General features: G+C 42.3%; 1 protein-coding gene across 3 annotated transcripts in view; it reads right to left on the bottom strand.

Annotated features, from left to right (window-relative positions):
- The window catches only part of LOC148012199 (uncharacterized), a 123,692-nt gene extending 104,658 nt beyond the window's left edge, over nt 1-19,034 (bottom strand). The window contains exon 1 of one of the 3 annotated variants that reach the window (XR_015689014.1): nt 18,765-19,034. Coding sequence is in view for 2 of the 3 variants with exons in the window: in XM_087668747.1 (XP_087524873.1) it covers nt 18,765-18,967 (203 nt within the window). In the remaining variant the exon portion in view is untranslated. The remainder of the gene's footprint in view (nt 1-18,764) is intronic. The other 2 variants (XM_087668747.1, XM_087668746.1) reach the window with 2 other exon arrangements.
- Between the last annotated feature and the right edge of the window lie 2,341 nt (nt 19,035-21,375).

Below are 21,375 nucleotides of genomic sequence, written 5' to 3'. Positions count from 1 at the left end.
ACAATAAGGATCGAAAAGGCAAGAAGCATAAAACTTCTCCTAGATTGGTATCCGATCTTGTTGGTGAGAAACCAAACACCGATGCTTCAGAGCTATGCCGTGCACAGGTCAAAGTGAGGGATCAACATACTTTAGTTTACTTTGATGTAAGAGCTAATGCCAACTTCATTTTCCCAAAATTGGCAGCCAAATTGGGTATAAGAGATGATGGGATGGGTCCCATGGGTGCCTATCATTGACAAACTCTGAATTCATTTGCAGTCGTAGGTGGATAGTGAAAATTTTCACATTATGCAATTGGAGGGCTGCAATGTCTTATTGGGTATTCCATGGTGTCAGAGAGTGCATGCAATGATTGATGTATATAATAGGAAAATCGCTTTAACTCATAAAGGAAGGCAACATGTTTTGATGTAAAGTTGAGGGGACAGTATATTCCTTGTGCCTACTTTAGTAATTTCTTTAGTAATGAAAAATCATCTTTCCGTGTACTTAGTTCTTGCAATCGATGTTAGTAAAGATGATGCTAAGTCTAGTGTTTCCATGCTAATAATGAGAGGACAGAATTCTTAAAAGAATTCCAAGATTGTTTTTATGACTCCCTACTTGGAAAATTACCACCTGAAAGATCAAAGGATCTCTTCTATTAACCTTGTGCCTAGTACTACACGTCCAAACAAGCCATCCTATAGAGTGAGTACTACCCAACAATAGGAAATAATGAGTCGGTTAATGAGCTGTTGGAAAAAGGGTTGATTCAGCCAAGTTCATCACCCTTTCGCTCACTTGTACTCCTTGTGTAGAAAAAGGATAGTTCATGGAGAATGTGTATTGATTACTGCGTCTTGAACAAAAACACCATTAAAAATAATTCCCTATACCGACGATTTATGATATCATTGATCAGTTAGAGGGGAGTGCAATCTTAAGTAGAATAGACCTTAGAAGTGGGTATCATTAGACACGTATAAGGCCAAAAAATATGCACAATACAGCTTTTAGGACCACTTTTGGATTATATGAGTTTTTGGTCATGCCATTTGGGCTTACAAATGCACCTACGACGTTTAATCGCATGATGGATCAAATCTTTCAACCCTACAAGTCTTTCATTCTCACATTCTTTGATGACATCATAGTCTTTTCAAAGAACGAGGCAAAGCATCGAATGCATTTGACTATTTTGTTTAAGGAACTAAGAAAACACAAGCCGGTTATTAATGCAAAAAAGAGTGAATTCTTCATGTTAAAGATTCACTTCTTAGTGCATTTGGTTTCAAAAGATGGTGTTAGAATGGATTCTGCAAAAGTGGAAGCAATACGTAGCTAACCTCATTTGAGAACCTTGCATGATGTACGCAGCTTTTTGGAGCTTTGTTCATACTATAGAAAGTTCATACACCACTTTGCTGAAATTGCTTCAATCCTTCATCATTGCAAAAGAAGGGAGTTCCATTTACATGGGCTGATAAGGAAATCACAGCATTCAATAAACTGAAAAAAAGCTTACTTTGGATCCAGTGTTGATCTTGTCAGATCTCCGAAAAGCTTTCTTGTTTAGTGTGATGCATGTGGAAACAGCATTGGTGAATTTCTAATGCAAGAAGGCCATGTTGTGGCATATGAGACTACGATTTTATAGGGTGCTGAGAAAAATTTGCAAGTTTATGAGAAAGAGTTGCTTGTTGTAATTCATGCTCTTTCCACTTGGAAACACACTGTGCTAGGGCCGAATTTTGTTGTACAAACTGATCCTCAAAACTTTGCGATATTTTCTCACTCAAACTAAGCTATCTGAGGAGCATATGCGATGGGCCAAAATTTTGTCCATGTTTCACTTTCAAATAATGCACATGGAGGATAAAAAGAATGTTGTGGCCGATGCATTGTCTAGGAAACCACAAGTTTCAGCAGTGTCTATAGCATATCATCATGAGTTAGACGAGATGAAGACAATATCCAAAGGATCAAGACTTTGCTAGAGTCTATGATTTGTTATCAAATGGTCAGCACCATGAGCACTATACTCTTAGAGCGGGCTTTCTTATGATGCATGGTCAATTATGTATTACAAAGCAAATTAAGGGCTAAGGTTATGGTTGAAAGTCATGCACCTTTGTATGCAAGGCATCGTGGCATTGATGCTACAATGAAAGCAGTTGAGACTTTCTTTTATTGGCCAGCTTTGAGATGTGATGCAGATTACTTCGCGCGTGCATGCATTGTATGTCAAAAGGCCAAGTTTGACCAACAAAAGGCACCGGGTTTGTTGTAGCCCTTGCCTATTTCTGATAGACCGTGGGACAACATAGCCATTGATTTTATCTTTGATCTTCCTAGGACACCTACAAGGAATAATGGCATATGGACCATTATTTGCAAGTTTAGCAAACAAGCTCATTTGATTCCAGTGAGAAAAAAGATAACTAAGGATCACTTGGAAAGATTGTTCATGTAGAACATCTTTAAATATCATGGCATGCCACAGTCTATTGTGAGTGACACGGATCCTCACATGACGAGTTTCTTTTGGAGAGGTATTTTTGAGAATATGGATACCATCCTAAAGTTCTCATCTTCTTCTCATCCACAAACAAATGGGCAATTTGAAGAAGCAAATGCTACTATTTTAGATCTTTTGAAATGCTATGTATCTAAGTACAAAACGAAATGGGAACAATTTTTGCCTGTTGTGAAATATGCTTATAACACTAGAGTGCACAATTCCACTAGGAAGGCACCATTTGAGATTGTGGAAAGGGACTCCCACCCATTTTGCATACAAAAGATAAGATCTTTTAGGCCGACAAGTATGCCAAGAGTTTGGATGAAGCTTATGCTAAAGTAAAGATAGCCCTCCAAAAGACTCAAGCAAAATAAAAGAAAGCGATTGATTGTCACCGCAAAGCTTTGGCATTTGCAAAGGGTGATTGGGTCTTGTTATGCTTTGAAAAGGCCAGGTTAAAGAAAATGAAGGGTAAAGAGCGTCTTTCCCCTAAACTCAAAATGAAGTATTATGGGCCTTTCCAAGTGTTGCAAAGGATCATGAGATAGCTTACAAGTTGAAGCTACCTGATCATTGGAAGATTCACAATGCTTTCCATGTGAGTCCTCTTAGGCCTTTCCATGGTGATATGCCTGACGATCATAGTATCCTGAAATGATGCTTCAACAACTCCGAAACGGACCAGCTATTTCGGACCGAAAAGGAAACAACAGACCGTCGTTCCGCGATCCTACAGCCTGTTTCAGCGTTGGTTATCCAGTGCGCCAAATTCGCGATTTGTGTCCAATTCCAAGCTTTAGCAAACGACAGTGCATTCACTCCACCTCCTGAGTCCTAACCCCTGTGGCACCCTCCTTCTCCTCCTCCTTCACACGCTTATTTATTCGGTATGCTATCCCTTTCAATGTGGCCACTACACATCAATGGAAGATGGCAATGAGGCAGTAAGCCGCATAGGGTGTGAGTGGAAAGGCCCATCCGTAGATGCATTACACACATGGGAGTTTCAAAAGGAGAAAGCATCCATAAAGACTCAATTGGAGCCCTTGAAGGAGACATGGGTGAAATATGATGCACAATATTATGCGATGGATGGTCAGATATGCACCGAAGAAATGTTTACAATGTTTTGGTGTCTTCACGTAAAGGCACCATGTTCATTAAGGCCATCGATGCCTCTGCCTTAGGTCTTACCATCACAAGAGCTTTCATTTGGGAGCACATGCGATAGGTCATCATGGACATAGAAGTCCGAAATGTGATGCAGATGGTAACAGATAATGGAAGCAATTGTGTGTCTATGGGACGTATGCTTGAGGAGGAGTTTTCTACCATAGTATGGACTCCATGTGCATCCCATTGCCTTGACTTGCTTATCGAAGATATTGAGCAAATATCTTGGATGGATAACATTTTCAAGACGGCAATAAGCATGGTAAGATTTGTAAAGAAAAGGCCTTCCGTCACAAGCTTGTTTCAAGCCAATAGCACACTTCAGCTATTAAAGCCCTCTACCACTAGATTTGCTTATATGTTTATTGTATTGGAGAGGTTAATATGGGTCCGTCTAAATTTGATACGGACCATTGCATGCCAGGAATGGCTTACGTGGAGTGAGAGAGAGTCTCCAAAGGCTCCTGCTTTTAGACACAATATTTTAAATCAAGGTTTGTGGGTTAAGGCAGAGGCATTGGTGAAAAGTCTCACTCCTATTTACGTTGTATTACGCATCATTGATATGGAGGGGAGTACTTTGGGGCTTCTATATGAGTATATGGATAAAATTAGCGAGGCCTTGCTTCGCAATAGCTTTTTGCTCCGAGACAATTAAACTTTTGTTTAACTTTTGCACATGTAATTATTTGGTATTAACGACTCCTTGATGATTGATCACTATTCTAACTTCTAAGTTTTTAACTTATTTTATCTATGATCCATCATCCATTGCTATGAAGGGTTGATGAGATTCCTACAGTGTGGAATGCACAATGGGATTGGTTCCATAAACCAATCCATGCTATCACACATATCTTGTATCCCCTTTGGCGTAGAGAGAATTACTACACTAGCGAGGAGTTAGAGGGCTTCATGGAGTACATGAGGCACCTCACAGGGGATGATATAGATATGATGAGGAGAGTAGAGGATGATTTGCTAGTATTCCGCAATCATTCTCTTCATTTTAGCCGACCCACAACTAGGCTTCAAGAAACACAGCTTCAGTCTCTCTTGGTGGAAGAAATGCGACAATTGTGCTCCTACTTTGGTATGTGACTGGTGACTTTTATATTTTGAATCTTAATTATCTAATGCATTATGCAACCTAGATATTAGGTTCTATAATCTATTGCCCACTCAAATGTTGATTTTGTGGCTTGCTTATTAGCAGTTGCCAATTATTTGAATAGAAACGCATTGCCATTCAGGTCCTCTCGCAAGATTGTAGTTTAGGGCCTACTGGGAGGAATTAGAGCACATGGGCCCTGTTCCACACCAAAAAGAGAAACAAGCTCACAATCGCTCGGCTAGAGCGTTTAGTGTTTTGCCATTGCAATCTCCAGCTTCTTGAGAGGACCGCTCTGTCCCCTGCACCTTCACAAGTAAATTAGTAATGATTAGTATTATGTATAATTAACTTTTTAACCTTGAGTCCTTGACACTTGACATTGCCAATTTCCTTGGAAGTTGGATTGTAAATTGTGATATATATGAACATTTAACATGTTGAATCTTCTCTCATATAATATATCTTTGTCTCATTCACCTTTATAGGTGAATGTTGACATGATTGATATAGAGAATGTGCGTGACATCCCACAGATACCACAGGAGGAGCATGATATCTACTTCATACTCTATGAGGAGCTATCGGCACCGGTGCATGAGACTCGTGTGCGGAGGAGGTTAGAGTAAGGGCCACACGTGGTCGTGCATCACAGGCAGAGTCACAGCCAAAGTCTTAGACTGAGACTAAGGCTGTGTTATCAACTTCTCGATCAAGGTCCTCGGAGTCGGATGAGTAGATGGTGCACAGATCCTTAGAGTCTGGATGAGTCATGAGTCATGACTCGTGAGTCGTGATATACAGGAGTCAGTTTAGCAATGCAGAGTCCAGACTACAATTGCCAGTTGTTCGTTGATATTGATACTTATAGCCTCACTGGACTTTGGAGTTTTGACAAATTATTCACATGACATAGTTACATGTATCATTGAATCTTGATTTCACTTATTATGCATCTTGATTCTTGTTCCATTGTTCTTTATGTCAATCTTCCTTGCTCTTTAGATCATAGATTATTCATGAGTCATAAATTCTAATTCATTTTGTTGCCTTAAGTTTTGAAAACTGAATCTTAATTGTGTTAAGTTGTCTTAAGTTTCAACCATTGAGTCTTCAGTCTTGACTCCTCAGTCTTCACTCATGAGTCGTGACATGTGTAATGAATCATGATTTCAATCATATTACATGAAGACTCAAAGTTTTGTATGAAATTTGGGTACATATTGTTGTAGGCATTGACATATTTACATACCCACATAATAATGTATTTATTTTAGTGTACAATCGAAATGTTGTTTCCCTGTTTCCAAAATTTGACCGAAAATCCATTTTTTCTTGTTTCCGTTTCCCCCGTTTCAAAAACTCCCGCTACTATACTGATGATATTAGTGATGATATGTAGCCAAGGGTTGAGAAACTTGATGAAATCTTGGTTCTTAAGGCAAATATTGGCACATAAGGAAATGAAGATCAAGGGTAAAGTCTCTTGATGCTATTTGGTGAAGTTTCAAAACTATGCACCTCTTGATGCAAAATGAATGGAGAAGGATGATTTTGTTAGAGATCACAGCCAGGCAGAGGCAGGTGTGCAGTCGGACAGGCAGTCGGACTGCCACGTGGCAGTCCGACCTATGCAGGCAGTCGGCTGCATTTAATGCAGCCGACAGGATATTTTCTGCGCCCTGTTTTTGTCCAAATTCTGGCTATAAATAGCTGACATCTCCAGCAGTCTCCTACACTTCTCTGCTCGCAGATTACAGACCGGTGACACGCGCAGATTCCGTCTCTGTTCGCAGATTTCAGACAAGAGACAGTGCAGACTGCAGCAGACTTCGAGGTGAACAGCAGGTTGCATCGTCGAGGTGGAGACACGCAGTCCAGCGCACTGCGCCCGTGTATATATCTGCATATCTTTGTATTCAACACACTTTATACAGCAGATCTTCATCTTCCACTGTCTCTCTCTCTCTCTGCGTTCTCTCTCTCTCAGTCCTACGCTTCCGCACCGCTGCACTCTGACATGGTATCAGAGCAGTGTTCTAAGGCTGACTGAGCGCAGAATCAACCTGAAGAGGAGTTTCTATCACGACACAAATTTGCGTTTTTTTGCGTTTAAGGGCAGACAGGAGGGCTGCACCTTGGAACAAGGCTGAAGCGAGTGTGGGAGCGTAGAAAAGGAGTCCAGGTGGTGGATTTGCTGCTGTTTACTGCTGTTTGACGTGGAGGAAGTTTGAGTTTTCAGCCTACAAGTGCAGGTTTTGCTTTTTCATCGCCTCCGGCGGGTGAAGAAGTTTCAGGACGCGGAAGAGCCTTAGCAGGCTGAGTTTTCACAGTCAGAGGGGGCTGCTTTTGCGTTTGTGAAGGCATTACAGGTGAAGATGTCTACAGAGATTGACTTGGAGTTCCAGTCGATTATGGACCGGAAGGTGCCTGTCTTACCGGCTCTTTCTGCAGATCAGAAGCTCAACGGCGACAACTATCGCATTTGGCGCGTCATGATGTTGGCCATCCTTGAGTCCTATGATTTGGCGGAGCTGGTACAGGAGATCGATCGGCCCTCAGTAAGAGATGAGTCCAAACTCTCTTCCGATGCTCGTGCGGAGTTGGCCAAGGCTCAGTCTCATTGGGACAAACTGAATGCCAGGATTCGTTCCTTTCTCTTTCTATCATGTACTACAGCCGTGATTGCTCACATCGAGCACTTGACGGTGGCTCGGGAGATATGGCTGGGGCTTGATCAAATGTACAATCGGATGACCCTTATGAAGCGGGTTTCTTTAGAGGTACAGATGCAGACCTTGTCCGTAAACAAGTCTTCTTCACTGCGGGAGCACATTAACAAGCTAAGGCAGCTTCAGATGCAGGTTCAGAATGTGGGGAAGCCGATTTCCTCCGAAGACATGGCGATCACACTTTTGTCCCAGTTGCCACCACAATTCGGTACATTTTACTCTGCCCTTATTGCTTCGGGGCGAGAGTCTACTCTTCGGTGGGAAGAGTTGGTTCCTATGGTCTTGGACCAAGAGGAACAGTTAAAGGGACGGAATGCTTCCAAGACGGAGGCGCTCACAGGTCAAGCCTCTCAAAAGAAGGGGGCCAAAAGAAGAAAAAGGGGGATAACAAGTCCAAGAAGGACAAGGACAAAGATTCGACATGACATATTTGTGGAAAGACTGGCCATTGGAAGAAGGATTACCCTGACAAAGACAAGAAGGACACCAACAAGAAGGACACCAAGGATTCTGGAGCGGTGGCTGCACCCTCATCAGCTGCATTTCTTCATCTAGTTGTCATTGAGGACGCTTCACCGAATGCTTCTGATGCTGCGATGACGGCTCCCCAGGCTCGAGAGTGGATCGTTGATAGTGGTGCCTCCCGGCACATGACTCCTTCATCAGATGGTGTTGCCCAATTGCGACCCTCGCATGGGCAGATTCTCATTGGAGATAGCTCTTCAGTATCTATTGCATGTCGGGGTAAGATGCAGCTTATTCCAGATGGACGAGGTGGTACCCATACCTCAGAGGTTTTGCATGTACCAGGCTTACGGTACCATCTCCTGTCAGTTCATAAGATTTGCTCCCTTGGCCTTTTGGTGGAGTTCGACAGTACTACGGTGCGAGTCCTTGATCGTGGATCAAGGAAGGTTCTATCATCCGGATATGAGGAGAACAGCATTTATAAATTGAAGTCTTCTACCGCCCTCTCTACTCTTCTTCTTACCTCTCAGTCACAGTCAGAGTTATGGCATGCTCGGTTTGGTCACCTGAACTATGATTATCTTCGGAGGGCGTCACATGGACAGCTTGTTCGAGGGTTGCCGGATATAGTGGTGAGCCAGCAGCCATGTGTCTCTTGCATTCAGGGGAAGCAGCATAGGGATGCCATTCCCCACACAGCTTCGCAGCGGTCTACTTCACTGATGGAGCTTGTATCTACGGATCTATGTGGCCCTATGAGGAATGAGTCCTTGCGTGGGAGCTCGTACTTCATGCTGATCGTAGATGACTACAGCAGGATGACATGGGCCTATTTTTTGGCATTAAAGTCAGAAGCTTTCTCACACTTCAAGGATTGGCTTCTCTTTGAGGAGAACCGATCGGGCCGGAAGTTGAAGACCTTGCGATCCGACAAGGGCGGTGAATTTGTTTCTAATGAGTTTGCTCGGTTTTGTGCAGATAAAGGAATTCACCAGGAGTTTGCCAATACCAACACTCCTCAAGAAAATGGCATTCTTGAACGGAAGAACCACAGTGTGATCGAGCTAGGGTGCACCATGATGGAGCACCGACAGACCCCTCAGGTTCTGTGGGCCGAGGCTATGGCTACTGCAGTCCACATCCTTAATCAATCCCCTACTTCGGCCGTGGAAGGGATGACCCCGTTTGAGGCTTACTTTGGGACGAAGCCAGATGTTTCTTACTTTAGGGTCTTTGGGTGTGATGCCTATGTTCACATTCCCAAAGCTCACCGTGATAAATTTGACGCAGCTTCCCGAAGACAGGTATTTGTTGGCTACAGCTCCCAGTCCCAAGGCTATTGATTGTATGATCCCGTCAAGCAGGATGTGTACACTAGCCGCAATGTGCGGTTTGTGGAGGTTTCGGCTATATCAACGGGTAAGAAGCATCCCGTTCTTGGAGATCTAGGGGAGAGTTGGGCTCCTGCTACAGTTCCATTGGAGCCCGTGCCTTTTGATTATGATTCTGTTTCTGACACAGAGTCTAGCGTTCCACCGGTCACCCCTGAGGAGTTACCACCGATGGATATTCCAGAGTCTTCTGCTGATGAAGAGAGACGAGGGGAGGTTCGGCCTCCTCCTCGTTGGGCCCGTGACACTCCGTGATTCAGGGATCGAGGGAGTTCCTGAGGAGTGGGGACCGCAGGATGGTCCGCGGCGGTCATGGAGGCACCAGGCACATTCTACGAAGCTTGTTTGCTCTAACTATTGTTTGATGACCCATGTTATGCAGGATCGAGAGTCCACCTCCGTGAAGGAGGCTTTACAGTCCGCACCATGGAAGAAAGCTATGGAAGCCGAGTTGGAGGCTATTGAGAGGAATGGCACTTGGTCACTCATGCCCCGCCCCCGAATAAGAAGGTGATTGGCATCAAGTGGGTCTTCAAGACCAAATACCTTAGCGATGGTTCTTTGGATAAGCACAAGGCTCGCCTTGTTGCTAAAGGTTTTGCACAGCGCCCAGGGATTGACTGTCATGATACTTTTGCCCCCACATCTCGTATGGCAACCATTAGAGCTGTTCTTGCTTTGGCTGGCCATAGGAGATGGCCGGTTTACCAGTTGGATGTGAAGTCGGCCTTCCTCAATGGTGATTTGAAGGAGGAGATCTACGTTGAGCAGCCTCCTGGCTTTGGATCTTCAGATGGGAAAGTCTACAGATTGAAGAAGGCCTTGTATGGCCTCAAGCAGGCTCCGCGTGCATGGAACGAGAAGATTGATTTGTTCCTCCAATCTCAGTTGGGATATCAGCGTTCCAAGGCTGATCCGCAGCTTTATGTTCACACTTCCGAGGATAGTTGTGTGCTTTTTGTATTATATGTTGATGATTTGATTGTCACAGGTGATGATGCACGGCAAGTCCAAGAGACGAAGTCAGCTTTACATCGGACGTTCGAGATGACGGACTTGGGTCTACTCCATTTCTTTTTGGGCCATGAGATTTATCAGTCTCAAAGGGGGATCTTCATCTCTCAACAGAGATATATACAGGAGCTCTTGGTGTCTTTTGAGATGGAGGATTGTCGGGCCCTTTCTACTCCTATGGATCCGAACTGGAAGGCTACTTCCCATTCAGCTTCTCCTATGGCGGATGCTTCCCGCTATCGTCAGTTGATTGGGTCCTTGATTTGGCTTCTCAACACTAGGGTTGATCTTTGTTTTGCTGTTGGGCTCTTGGCAGGGTTCATGAGTGAACCTCGGTGCATTGGTAGGCTGCTCACAGGATACTTCGGTATTTGAGGGGAACGTCTGATTTAGGGATTCATTACTCCGCAGGGACAAATGGTTCAGATCTAATACTCGCAGGTTGGAGCGACTCGGATTGGGCCGGTGATGTGGACCACAAGCGGTCTACTACAGGTTACTGTTTTGCCTTGGGTGCAGGTGTTATCTCATGGAGTAGCAAGAAGCAGCCCACGGTAGCCCTTTCATCTACTGAGGCGGAGTATCGGGCCGCGTCTTCCACCACATGTGAGGCTGTGTGGCTTCGGCGATTATTGGAGAAGCTTGGGTGCCCCCAAACTCGTCCTACTTTGCTGCAATGTGACAATGAGAGTTGCATTGCCTTGGCACGGAACCCTGTTTTTCATGCCCGGACGAAGCACATAGAGATCCAGTACCACTTCATCAGAGAGAAGCTTCTGGATGAGACCATCACTGTGGAGTACTGCAAGACGGAGGACAATCTTGCGGATTTGTTTACGAAGGCACTTCCCCAGGCTCTACTTCGGCGACATTCCAGATCCGTGTTAGAGATCACAGCCAGGCAGAGGCAGGTGTGCAGTCGGACTGCCACGTGACAGTCCGACCTGTGCAGGCAGTCGGCTGCAGCCGACAGGATATTTTCTGCGCCCTGTTTTTGTCCAGATTCTGGCTATAAATAGCCAACATCTCCAGCAGTCTCCTACACTTCTCTGCTCGCAGATTACAGACTGGTGACACGCGCAGATTCCGTCTCTGTTCGCAGATTTCAGACAGGAGACACTGCAGACTGCAACGGACTTCGAGGTGAACAGCAGGTTGCATCGTCGAGGTGGAGACACGCAATCCAGCGCACTGCGCCCGTGTATATATCTGCATATCTTTGTATTCAGCACACTTTATACAGCAGATCTTCATCTTCCACTGTCTCTTTCTCTCTTCTCTCTCTACGTTCTCTCTCTCTCAGTCCTACGCTTCCGCACCGCTGCACTCTGACAGATTTCATAGAATCACCTCATTTGTTACAACTTTACCTTGATGCTTTTTAGTTAAAGCCGACTTCAGTCCTGGCTCAATTAGGCTCCACAAAGCATAGATCTAAAGCATTACATGATGCTCAAGAGGAAGGTGGCGCTTCTGCTTCCTTAGTACACATATGCTCATGTATCTAGAGGCTATTTAAAGATCTTTCAAATTTCATACAAGTACTTATATGATCAGCCTACTAGACACTTGTATTTCTACAATTATTTACTAGTGCAATGAGTACCATTTTTGTAGCTGTGGATTTGTATTGTTGTGATTGGTAATACACTGGTGCAGTAACTACCATCTTTTTTTTTAAAGTACATCACCAAAACATGGTATAATAGCAGTACACTTGGTTACATTGAAACGTGTATGGATAATTATACATTGGCAGCACATGAAGTAATAGCAACATGCTTGATTACTTGGAAACATGTATCAACGATTGTATATTGACAATACATGCAGTAATGGTGATATGCTTGGATGCTGAAAAACATGTATTGGTCATTTAGTATACCGTGTTGGATCTTAACTATGTACAATCGAGATTGCTTGCGAAGTTTCAAGAGGGGGGTATATCATCAAAATGAGAAATCAACTTAAGGATTTAATTAAACTTCACAAAGAATTTTAATTAAAATAAACTTTAATTCTAGTACCCCTAGATCTTGATATGGTAATGATTGCACCGGCAATGGAGAATTTGATACTGGGGCATCCGGTAGACAAGTGCGTGGACCATATGAGACATAGCTAGGGCTAAAGGAACAAGGTGCAACGTGAAACTTTCATTAAATTGAAAGTTTGCACCTTAGAATTAAGTTACATTTAAAGTTTCGCCCAATAAGCAACTCACTTACAACACTCAAGTTATTAAGCAGGCCCCGAGCTAAGTTTCGCCCAATGAGTAGTTCACATATGATTAATGACTATGTCATTGAGTAGCCCTTAATCAAAAATGTGATATGATTAAGGAGTAGCTGATTACTCATTTAGAAAGCTTATCTTGGCAATTTGGGACTTATTCTCTCTCATTTGGAGCAACCCAAGTTTCAAGACAGTCACTCTTCTCATTCTTGCTATAGAAAATTGTAGATTTCAACTATGGAATGAGCTTACAGCATAGATAGAGTGTGGACAGCAACTAATTTTTCTCCTCTTGGCATGGGGATTCCATTGGGCAATCTCAACTCCACATACAGCAAGGTATGCAACTATTTTTTAGCTAAATATCAGAAAAACAGGCTATAACAGCACTCTGGGCTAAGATCATTTCTTCTTCCTCAAGATCTCAAGCCTAGTGCACTTTTGGAGTAATGTTGTCACGAAAAAAGTAACATTCTCAAAGTCTAATCGCAAGAAACCCCCCTGTTTGTGAGAGGAACAGCATGGGACTGCATAGGGACTATGCAAGAGAGTTATCTCAGCAAATGCTCACGAAATTGAATTCAAACACTGACTGTAATTTTTAGGGCTTAGTAAGCTGAAGTCTTCATTCACAGTTTTAAACACTCTATAGATGGTTGGAGACCAGCATTGAAGGTGTCAAGGCCATTGAGCACCCATGAATCAATCAAGTTATGAGAAATCATTTAAATACAGCCATTTGTAACCAATTTCAAGCATATTTAGAAATCTAAAGAAATACTGAAAGGGGCGCCAAGCGTTGGAACCCAACATGTGATGCAAGAGCACTCTAGCTCAAGGAAATATAGTCAATGACCGGGATCCTAAATTCACTGGTCATGTCTAGCAAACAATCTTCCAAAAATTAAAAGCTCAATTGCCCATGTCGTCCTGAAACTAATGGGCAAACCGAATGGATAAATCAAACCATGGAGAATATGCTTTGTGGATATGTCTCTTGTAGACTATCTGATTGGGAGTAGTATCTTCTCAGATTGAGTTGGCTTATGACAATGCTAAGCATTCTACTATTGGTTATAGCCTGTTTATGCTTATGTACGGTTATGAGCTGAAGCCACCAATTACCACATAGCTCAAGGGGATGAAAATGTAGTCCATAGTCGACTTTTTGTACAGTATGCAAGAGATGTTGACGATTGCGAGGGAAAACGTTAAAATTGCCTAGGATCATACCAAGTTCTATGCTAACAAGCATTGTACTCCTAGAGAGTGTTAGAATTTGCCGATTCTATGGGCAGCGCCCAATGCAATTTGTGTGGTGTGGACACTTATTAAAGTGTCAATGTAAGGTGTGTACACCTAGTGTCTTAGAAACTTTAAGTAGTGACACTAGGCTCTAGAGTAAAATAAACCTAACTCTAGTTAGTTGGTGGAAGGTTGGTTAGGTCAACCCTTGACCTAAACATAAGTTGTACTTTCACTCTATCTTTCATTCTAGTAAGTACACTCTACTCTTTTCGCTTCAGCTCACTCTCTTGCTGTCATTGTCTCTCCTCTCTCCATAGCTGGCTGCCATTTTTCAACATTTGGTATCAAAGCAGCTTGTACGCGCGGATTCCGTTCAGCCACCATCAATCGGTGCCATCCCACCCAATGTCCTACTACTGCCATCTTGGTTCTCAGCTTGAGGAAGAGTTTTCAACTGCTTTGAGGTGCTGCTGAAGTAGAGGAGGAGCTGTAGTTGAGCCGTCTCTTGTCTACTCCAGATCTGACCAGTTTAGCCATCAGCTCCAAAACTGTCCATTTGCTCCAAATCTGTCCAGCTCCAAATCTGCTGTTGCTTGAAGCCCTAGGTCCAGCTGTGGAAATGGAAGTTGGAGTTGAAGAAGACGACATGGTCACTTGCATTGATGAGATGGCATGGCCCCCTCTTGATGTTCAGCCATCTATCAAGTGTAGCATCTTCATGGTGAGTTGACTGTAGCTCTTGAAGCCCTTAACATGGGTAATTCTCCTCCTCACTCGTATGCTTAGGCAGCTTCTGCTTCAAAGGATTTGTCGCAACTGAATTGGGTGCAGTTGCTTGAGTTTGTAAATTCCCTCTTGGAAGAATATGTGAGCATAATCATCGAGGCATCCTTGTGTGTGCAGAGGAGGAGGTTGTGGATATAGAAGCTTTGACTCATGAGGTTTTTCAACTCTGCCATTTTCTCAGCTCTACCCGCCATTTTCTTAATCCTGCCCGCCAATTTCTGCAAACCCTAAAAAGTGCAAAAACCCTAAAAAGGTACCTAGAAAGCATGGCTAAATCACTTGAACGTAGGGTCATAGGGGGACGTTTCACTTTGTACCTAGAAAGCATGGCTGAATCGCTAAAACATAGGGTCATATTCTTCCAAGTTTGCTCCTCTTGAAGCAAGAGGCCGGTCAACTCCACGAATGTGAGGAGTTTGACTTTCCCCCTCAATGACAAGTTCAATGAAGTGTGAAAACCAAGATACAACTATGAAAGAGAGCTCAAAGCGATGTTCATCATCTCACCATCTTCAATCACCTCATCAATGTAGAGCAACTACTCACACAAATCTTGAACGTGTGTGATGTGATCTATCACAGGGTCATCTTCATTCGTGTGAGCATTGGCCAACTCTCTATACAAGAAAGAGATGCGAGCCTCATTCCTAGCCACAAACATCTACTCCAAAACAAGCCAAGCTGCATGTGAGGTTTTGCAAGACCAAAAGTGAGATACAATGGCTCTTTTTACTAATAGAGCTATCAAAGACAAAGCTTGGACATCTCTAGGATCCCATCTCTTTTCATCAAGTGTAACAACAATGGGGGCAGCAGTAAGCTATCCTCCACCTCTCCCTTGTTCAAGAGGTGGCATGCCAAGAGCAATCGTTGCAAGTCAAACTTCATCATCTGTGACATAATCTTGGATGTGAGAAATTGAAATTTTCTTTGAAATTAGGGATGAGACACAAAGATGGGTGAGAAATTGCACAATTTTCTCAAAAGCCCTAAATTCTAAAGTTAGGGTTTCTATACTTTTGGGATTTCTAATGTATTTTTATACTTTTAGGGTTTCTAATGTATTTTTGCACAACTGAAAATGGCAAAGATGGGCAAAATGGATTGGAAATTATACAAATTTTTGAAGACCCTAAATCCAAAAATTTAGGTTTCTACATTTTTTTATAGATATACAAAAAATGGCGATAGGGGCTCAAAAAATAGCAGGCAGGGCTAAGAAAATCACAAGTCGGACTAAGAGTGGTTTCGTGTGCAAGGCTACATGTAAGATTGCAAACGGGTGTACATGCAAGCTGAAAACAACAGCAATTGCTCCACCAAGACAGCATCTTCTCTTCCAAAATAGCAACTCCTCCCTCCAAAACAGCAACTTCTCTTCCTTACTTGGCTAAGTGGACTTCACGTGGGTGGCACCAGCTCAACATGTGAGTGCACGAGAGGAAAGAAGGAACGTGAACACAAAGAGAAGGAGACAGTAGGAAGATGAAGGAAGAAAGAAATCTACACCGATTGAAATAAATACTAAATACAAACAGAAGGATTGATCAGTCACTCCACGGAACCCGAGCCATCGGTGAGGACACCAAATCTAGCTAGAAATGATAACACCGGCAGCAACAGCACCAAAGATGAAGGAGTATACCCGAAGTTGGAGGAGCAACCTGCAAAAGAGGATCTGCCCCAACCAAATGCCTGCTACAAATAGCAAAAAACATGCCAAAGTGGCACCTAATGCTAACTAACAGCTGGCTAACTCCATTAAAGCAGTCAACAACATATAAAAATGTGAACAGTATCAGTTGATGTGGCAAAAAAAATCCATGGAAATAGGACAATGTCTAACAAGGTGGCAAACACTGGGAAATGCCAAAAATGCTCAAGAACCTCAAGAAATGCACATTAAAATGCCAAGGCTCCCATGTCTCCGTCAAACTCTAACAAGAGCTCACAAGTGAGAGATGACAAACTAACAACACTAAAAGTGGCACACTAACACCCCCTCTCAAATCTTGGGAATGTCTAAAGGCCCCACAATCTCATGTGGTGAAGCATAGAAGCCTTGGGCAAAGGCTTTGTGAAGAGATCCGCTACATTGTCATGTCCATAAGAAAAGCACCTTTTAAAACTTTCATATGGTCTTAGACTTCATGTTCCTATCATTAACTTGTCCAACAGTAGGACAATAGGCCCATTGCTAACTCGGAATCCACAATCCGCTCTCAGTCGTCATAGTAGTATGGAATGCCGATGTGCTTCGTGCGAGTATGAAACACAAGGTTCTTCACCAACGTGAGGGCACTTTGATTATCCATGCACAACTCCAAAGGTTCTACCTGTGGAAAGCCAATCTCTACCAATAAACGACAGAGCCAAACTACCTCCATAGCTGTAGAACAAGGGGCATGATAATCAGTCTTTTTTAGACAAAAGGCCCATAGTAGGCTACTTCTTAATGCTCCGAAAAGAAACAGCTCCCGATCCAAGGGAGAAGGCATAACCAATCATGGACCATCGCAAATCCACATCACCTGCCCAATTGGAGTCACTCGATCTAGAAAGAGTGTCCCCCTCTCCATACATGATCCCATAGGATCGAGTTCCCTGTAGATAGCACAAAATGCACAAAGCAGCTCACCAGTGAGCTTGAGTGGGAGTCTTCACAAGCAAAAGATGAACAAATGAAAGGACATTAGAACACATTTGCCAACACCCTCTCTCAAAATTTGGATGTGGATGAATGCTAAGGGTGAAAGAAGCAAAAAATTAAATGGAATATTGGAACATAGCAATGTCAATAAAGTCAGTCTATGAAAAAATCCAACCACCTAATAGCATAGCCCCCTCTCCAAATGAGAACCCAATGATATGAGTGGCATGAAAATGCCAATGGGAGTGGAGAGGCCTCAAATGAGTCACAAGAGATGTCTCCAGCCAAGAATGGATGAGCCACATATGGAAACACAAATTAGGACTTTGGTAAGAAGTTCTAGGTTTAAGTGATCATCTCTTTATCTAGAATGACTTCATCAATATTCAAGAGTTGCTTAAGTGGGTACTAGATCTTTTGTTAAGTGTGCTTTGCATAGAATATCTTCATCTATCTTCTGATCATCAACTTCATTCTTCAAGAAAGAAAACCATCCTTCATCATGGACTTGAAAATGTTAGTGCACAGTGGAAGGAACCAAGTAATAAAGAAAGAAAGAGAAAACACAGATAATGGAAGGCAAAATAACACAAAGTGTAAATGATGATGAGAAAATAGAACTGCATACAATGTGGAACATAATGCACTAGGTCCCTGCATGAATGCCAACAGAGGACAGGATGTGTGAGGTCATTGGACAAAGAACAAAGGAAAAAGAACAGGAGAGAGAATGGAAACTAGACAGAAGAAGAGGCTGCAAAAACAGCAGTGGAGATTATAACCACAACCAAAAGAGTGAAATAATCTGTTAGTCACCTTCTTCTGGGAAAGCCAAAAATGGCATTCAAAATCTCTCCCTTTCACATATGGTCAGGAATCTCTCTTCAAATTTGAGACCTGCTCACAATGTCTTGCATAGCAACACAATATGTCAAAGGAGACTCAATTGCATAGGCAATCCAAGTATAACAGGTATATGTATACGCCAAAGGGTTGTGTTCATCACATGCTCTTTCCAAGACAGCCTCGATGAACATTCAAATGCCCTCGGGATTGTCAGCCATCCCAAGGGCACTTGAACGCTTGTCGAGGCTATGAAATAGGGTTCATTGTTTGAATTAGTTATAATAATGTTCATCACAACTCAAATCCTTAGGGTTGTGTTCATTACATGCTCCCCAAATGTTCACCATGATAATGACTGTGTTATGGATATAGGTACACCAGAATGCTTTCTGTGTTAGTTTCGGTGCATTACAGAGCATGTATACAATTCATGTCTGGAATATAGCCTTGAGGGCAGTTAGACACTCTGCCTTGATATGATTCACTATGCCTTGATATGATTCAGAGCCTGTTGTGAGATGCAATTGTTATGCAAAAATTGCCACACATCTGAAAGGTGACAAATTGAAAACAGTACATCAGTTAAGCAGAGATAATCAATGACCTGTGAAATTGTCTGAGAACTGTGAGCTGGTTGTAGCCGAGCCCAGAAAAGAGACTGGAATTCACATTCTTGAACGTACTGAAGCTCGGAGGCGATGCAAACGGGCTTACCAGAAGTGTTTGCGAGGCCATCAACAGGCCAGTTCTCAGGAGCCTCTCTCGTCTGAGAAGAACGTCATTCAAAGTCTCAGTTGAGCTAATCATCACAACGCTGTTATAAAGTGAACAGTGAAAAGGGTATATTCTCGTACATTCGCTGTATGCACTATGCAGAAAAGGATACCATAATGCACATAAGTGATAACCAGAGTAATATCTTTATACATTATTTTAAGCCTTGGTTTGGTATCCCCAACCAACCCATAACCTAAAAAGTGCTCATAATTTCTTACGTGTCAAATAAAGTACAGTTTGGAAGTTTGAATTAAAAATAGAGAGAAAAAAAAATACTTCTTTGATGACAACAAAAACTTTTCAAAACATGGCATCGAATGACTTCAACTCTATAACCGAGATTGCTCCATTGCTTAGAGCCAATATCGAGCATTCTTGTGCTACTCGATCCTCATAATTTTAAACCAAGCATATCCTATATGCCATGCATCAGAAAAACATTGAAATTCAGCGTATTTTGAGCACTTAACATCCCCCTTCTCCCTACCACTTAAGATTGTGCATTCGGTGGTAGGTTTAGAGAGTGATTTCTATGTATTTTTCTTTCATGAAAGCAATAAAAACCCACTTTAACATAGAGATAGGGCTAAACCTCATGTCTCAGTTTTGCCATACATTCACAAATACAACTATCTATATTTTCTTATTTACTGATTTAGATTAATTAATCTTATTGAGAATTATTTTTCTATCACATTCCATCCCATACGAACACTATACGAACAAAACTCCAAAACCGTATGATTTTCCTTAAAACCGCAATGTTACGGATTTTGCGTGTTTATAAAGAAATTATTAAATGACTAATTTTTCTTGGTTTCTCTAATATTTATGATAAATCAGAGTATTGACAACCAAATGCAACCATTTCCAACCAGAGATTCATCATAAAATAATAAAATCTACTACTTATTCATAAAACCGCACCTCTTATGATGTACGTTTCTTGTGATTGGAGGTCTGTTGACGCTTCCCAACAGCCATTGACAATCCTTCCAACCTCAATCTACGCTCCTTTATGCTCCAACATCATCCCACAATCAAGAATCTCTCATCTTAGCCCACCCTCTTCTCTCGTAGAATCAACCATGGAAACACACAAAAAGAGAAGAGAGGAGAGAGGAGAGAGAAATAGTGAAAATTAGCATTTTGATTCCTTAGCTGAAAATATGTGTGTCTACAGTCAAATCGAAGCCCTTGAGGAGTAGATTAGAGATGTGCAATCATCTCTCTCATTTTCAGCATTGGGGAGAGACACAAAATCCCACAAATTTGGGATGCATCCCTACTCACGGCTACAAATTTGCATGTTTTTTTATGTTTCATTTCATTACATTTCGTTTATAAAATATCTAGTTCACACTTTGGGTCCTTCGAAACCTCATTATTAGGAAATCCTTCTTAGGTGTTCACATTGCCCCCGACAAGTGGATTTTTGCATTTTGGTGGGGCTAATAAACTCGGATTTGAGATATGTCTAGCTAGGCAACTCCGTGACGTTAAAATTTACAAACATGACCACTATTTGGCACTTTCTAGCTCTCGGATCACATAGTTGCTTTATAACACAAAACCTTGCGGGGATTAAATGGAGGGTCAAACAAACTCCCATCAACGAACCAAGACTTGTGTTGTATTCTTGGCATCGAATTCCATCTAGAAGAACTCTAGCTCATTGATCCCACGAACTGAGATGCACAAACAACAACCATAAAAAGCATCAAGCTGCAACAAAAAATAATGCTCAACAAAGCACAACAATAGCTCTCACCCTATCCCTTGATAAAATCAAGGCATGAAAATCCTCAAGGGATAGGCCCAACATAATTTAATAGAAATCTAGAGCGAGTCGCTAACCAACTGCTCCAACACAGACGGGCTAAAAGAACCGCCAAAAAAGTCATCCTAGGTGGTGGCCCAAACTACCTATCTAACTCGACAAAATAAACTAGGAACTCCCACTAAGTGAGGACTCTTATAGCCTGGTCAATATATATTTTCTTTTAACACATTTTTCTTTCAAGGTTTCTATACTTAGACGTGTAAAAAGGAGGGAGCTGAGCGTAGTGACCCAAGGAGAACAGGGCATTGGGGCCCCAGGTTTTAACTCAGTACCCAAGAACCTACCAAGCTCTTGCAAGGAGATACTTAATACTTTTATCTTCCGCTCACTTTAATTTTTGCTCCATCCTTAGTTTTTTTTTTTCAGCTAGATGCCATCCCTAGAAAGACAAGGCATTGGCCCTGGGCCTAACTCGTCCCCAATAACCTACCAAGCCTTCATAAGGTGATAATCAACTATTCTTAGGATTTTTCTTTCTTTTCTTTTCTATTTTTTTGAGGTTAGAACCCCTTTTTACACACCTCTGTATCATTATATTTCAAATATATTCGTGCTTACCTCTTCTTTTAATTTTAGCAGCCTTCTCTAAACTGCC

The sequence above is a fragment of the Lygodium microphyllum genome, chromosome 27, assembly GCF_053477565.2.
Source record: "Lygodium microphyllum isolate KBCC chromosome 27, Lygodium_microphyllum_v1.1.10, whole genome shotgun sequence".
Taxonomy (NCBI): domain Eukaryota; kingdom Viridiplantae; phylum Streptophyta; class Polypodiopsida; order Schizaeales; family Lygodiaceae; genus Lygodium; species Lygodium microphyllum.
Note: the sequence above shows the minus strand (reverse complement) of the source record. Positions and strands in the feature narration are given on the sequence as shown.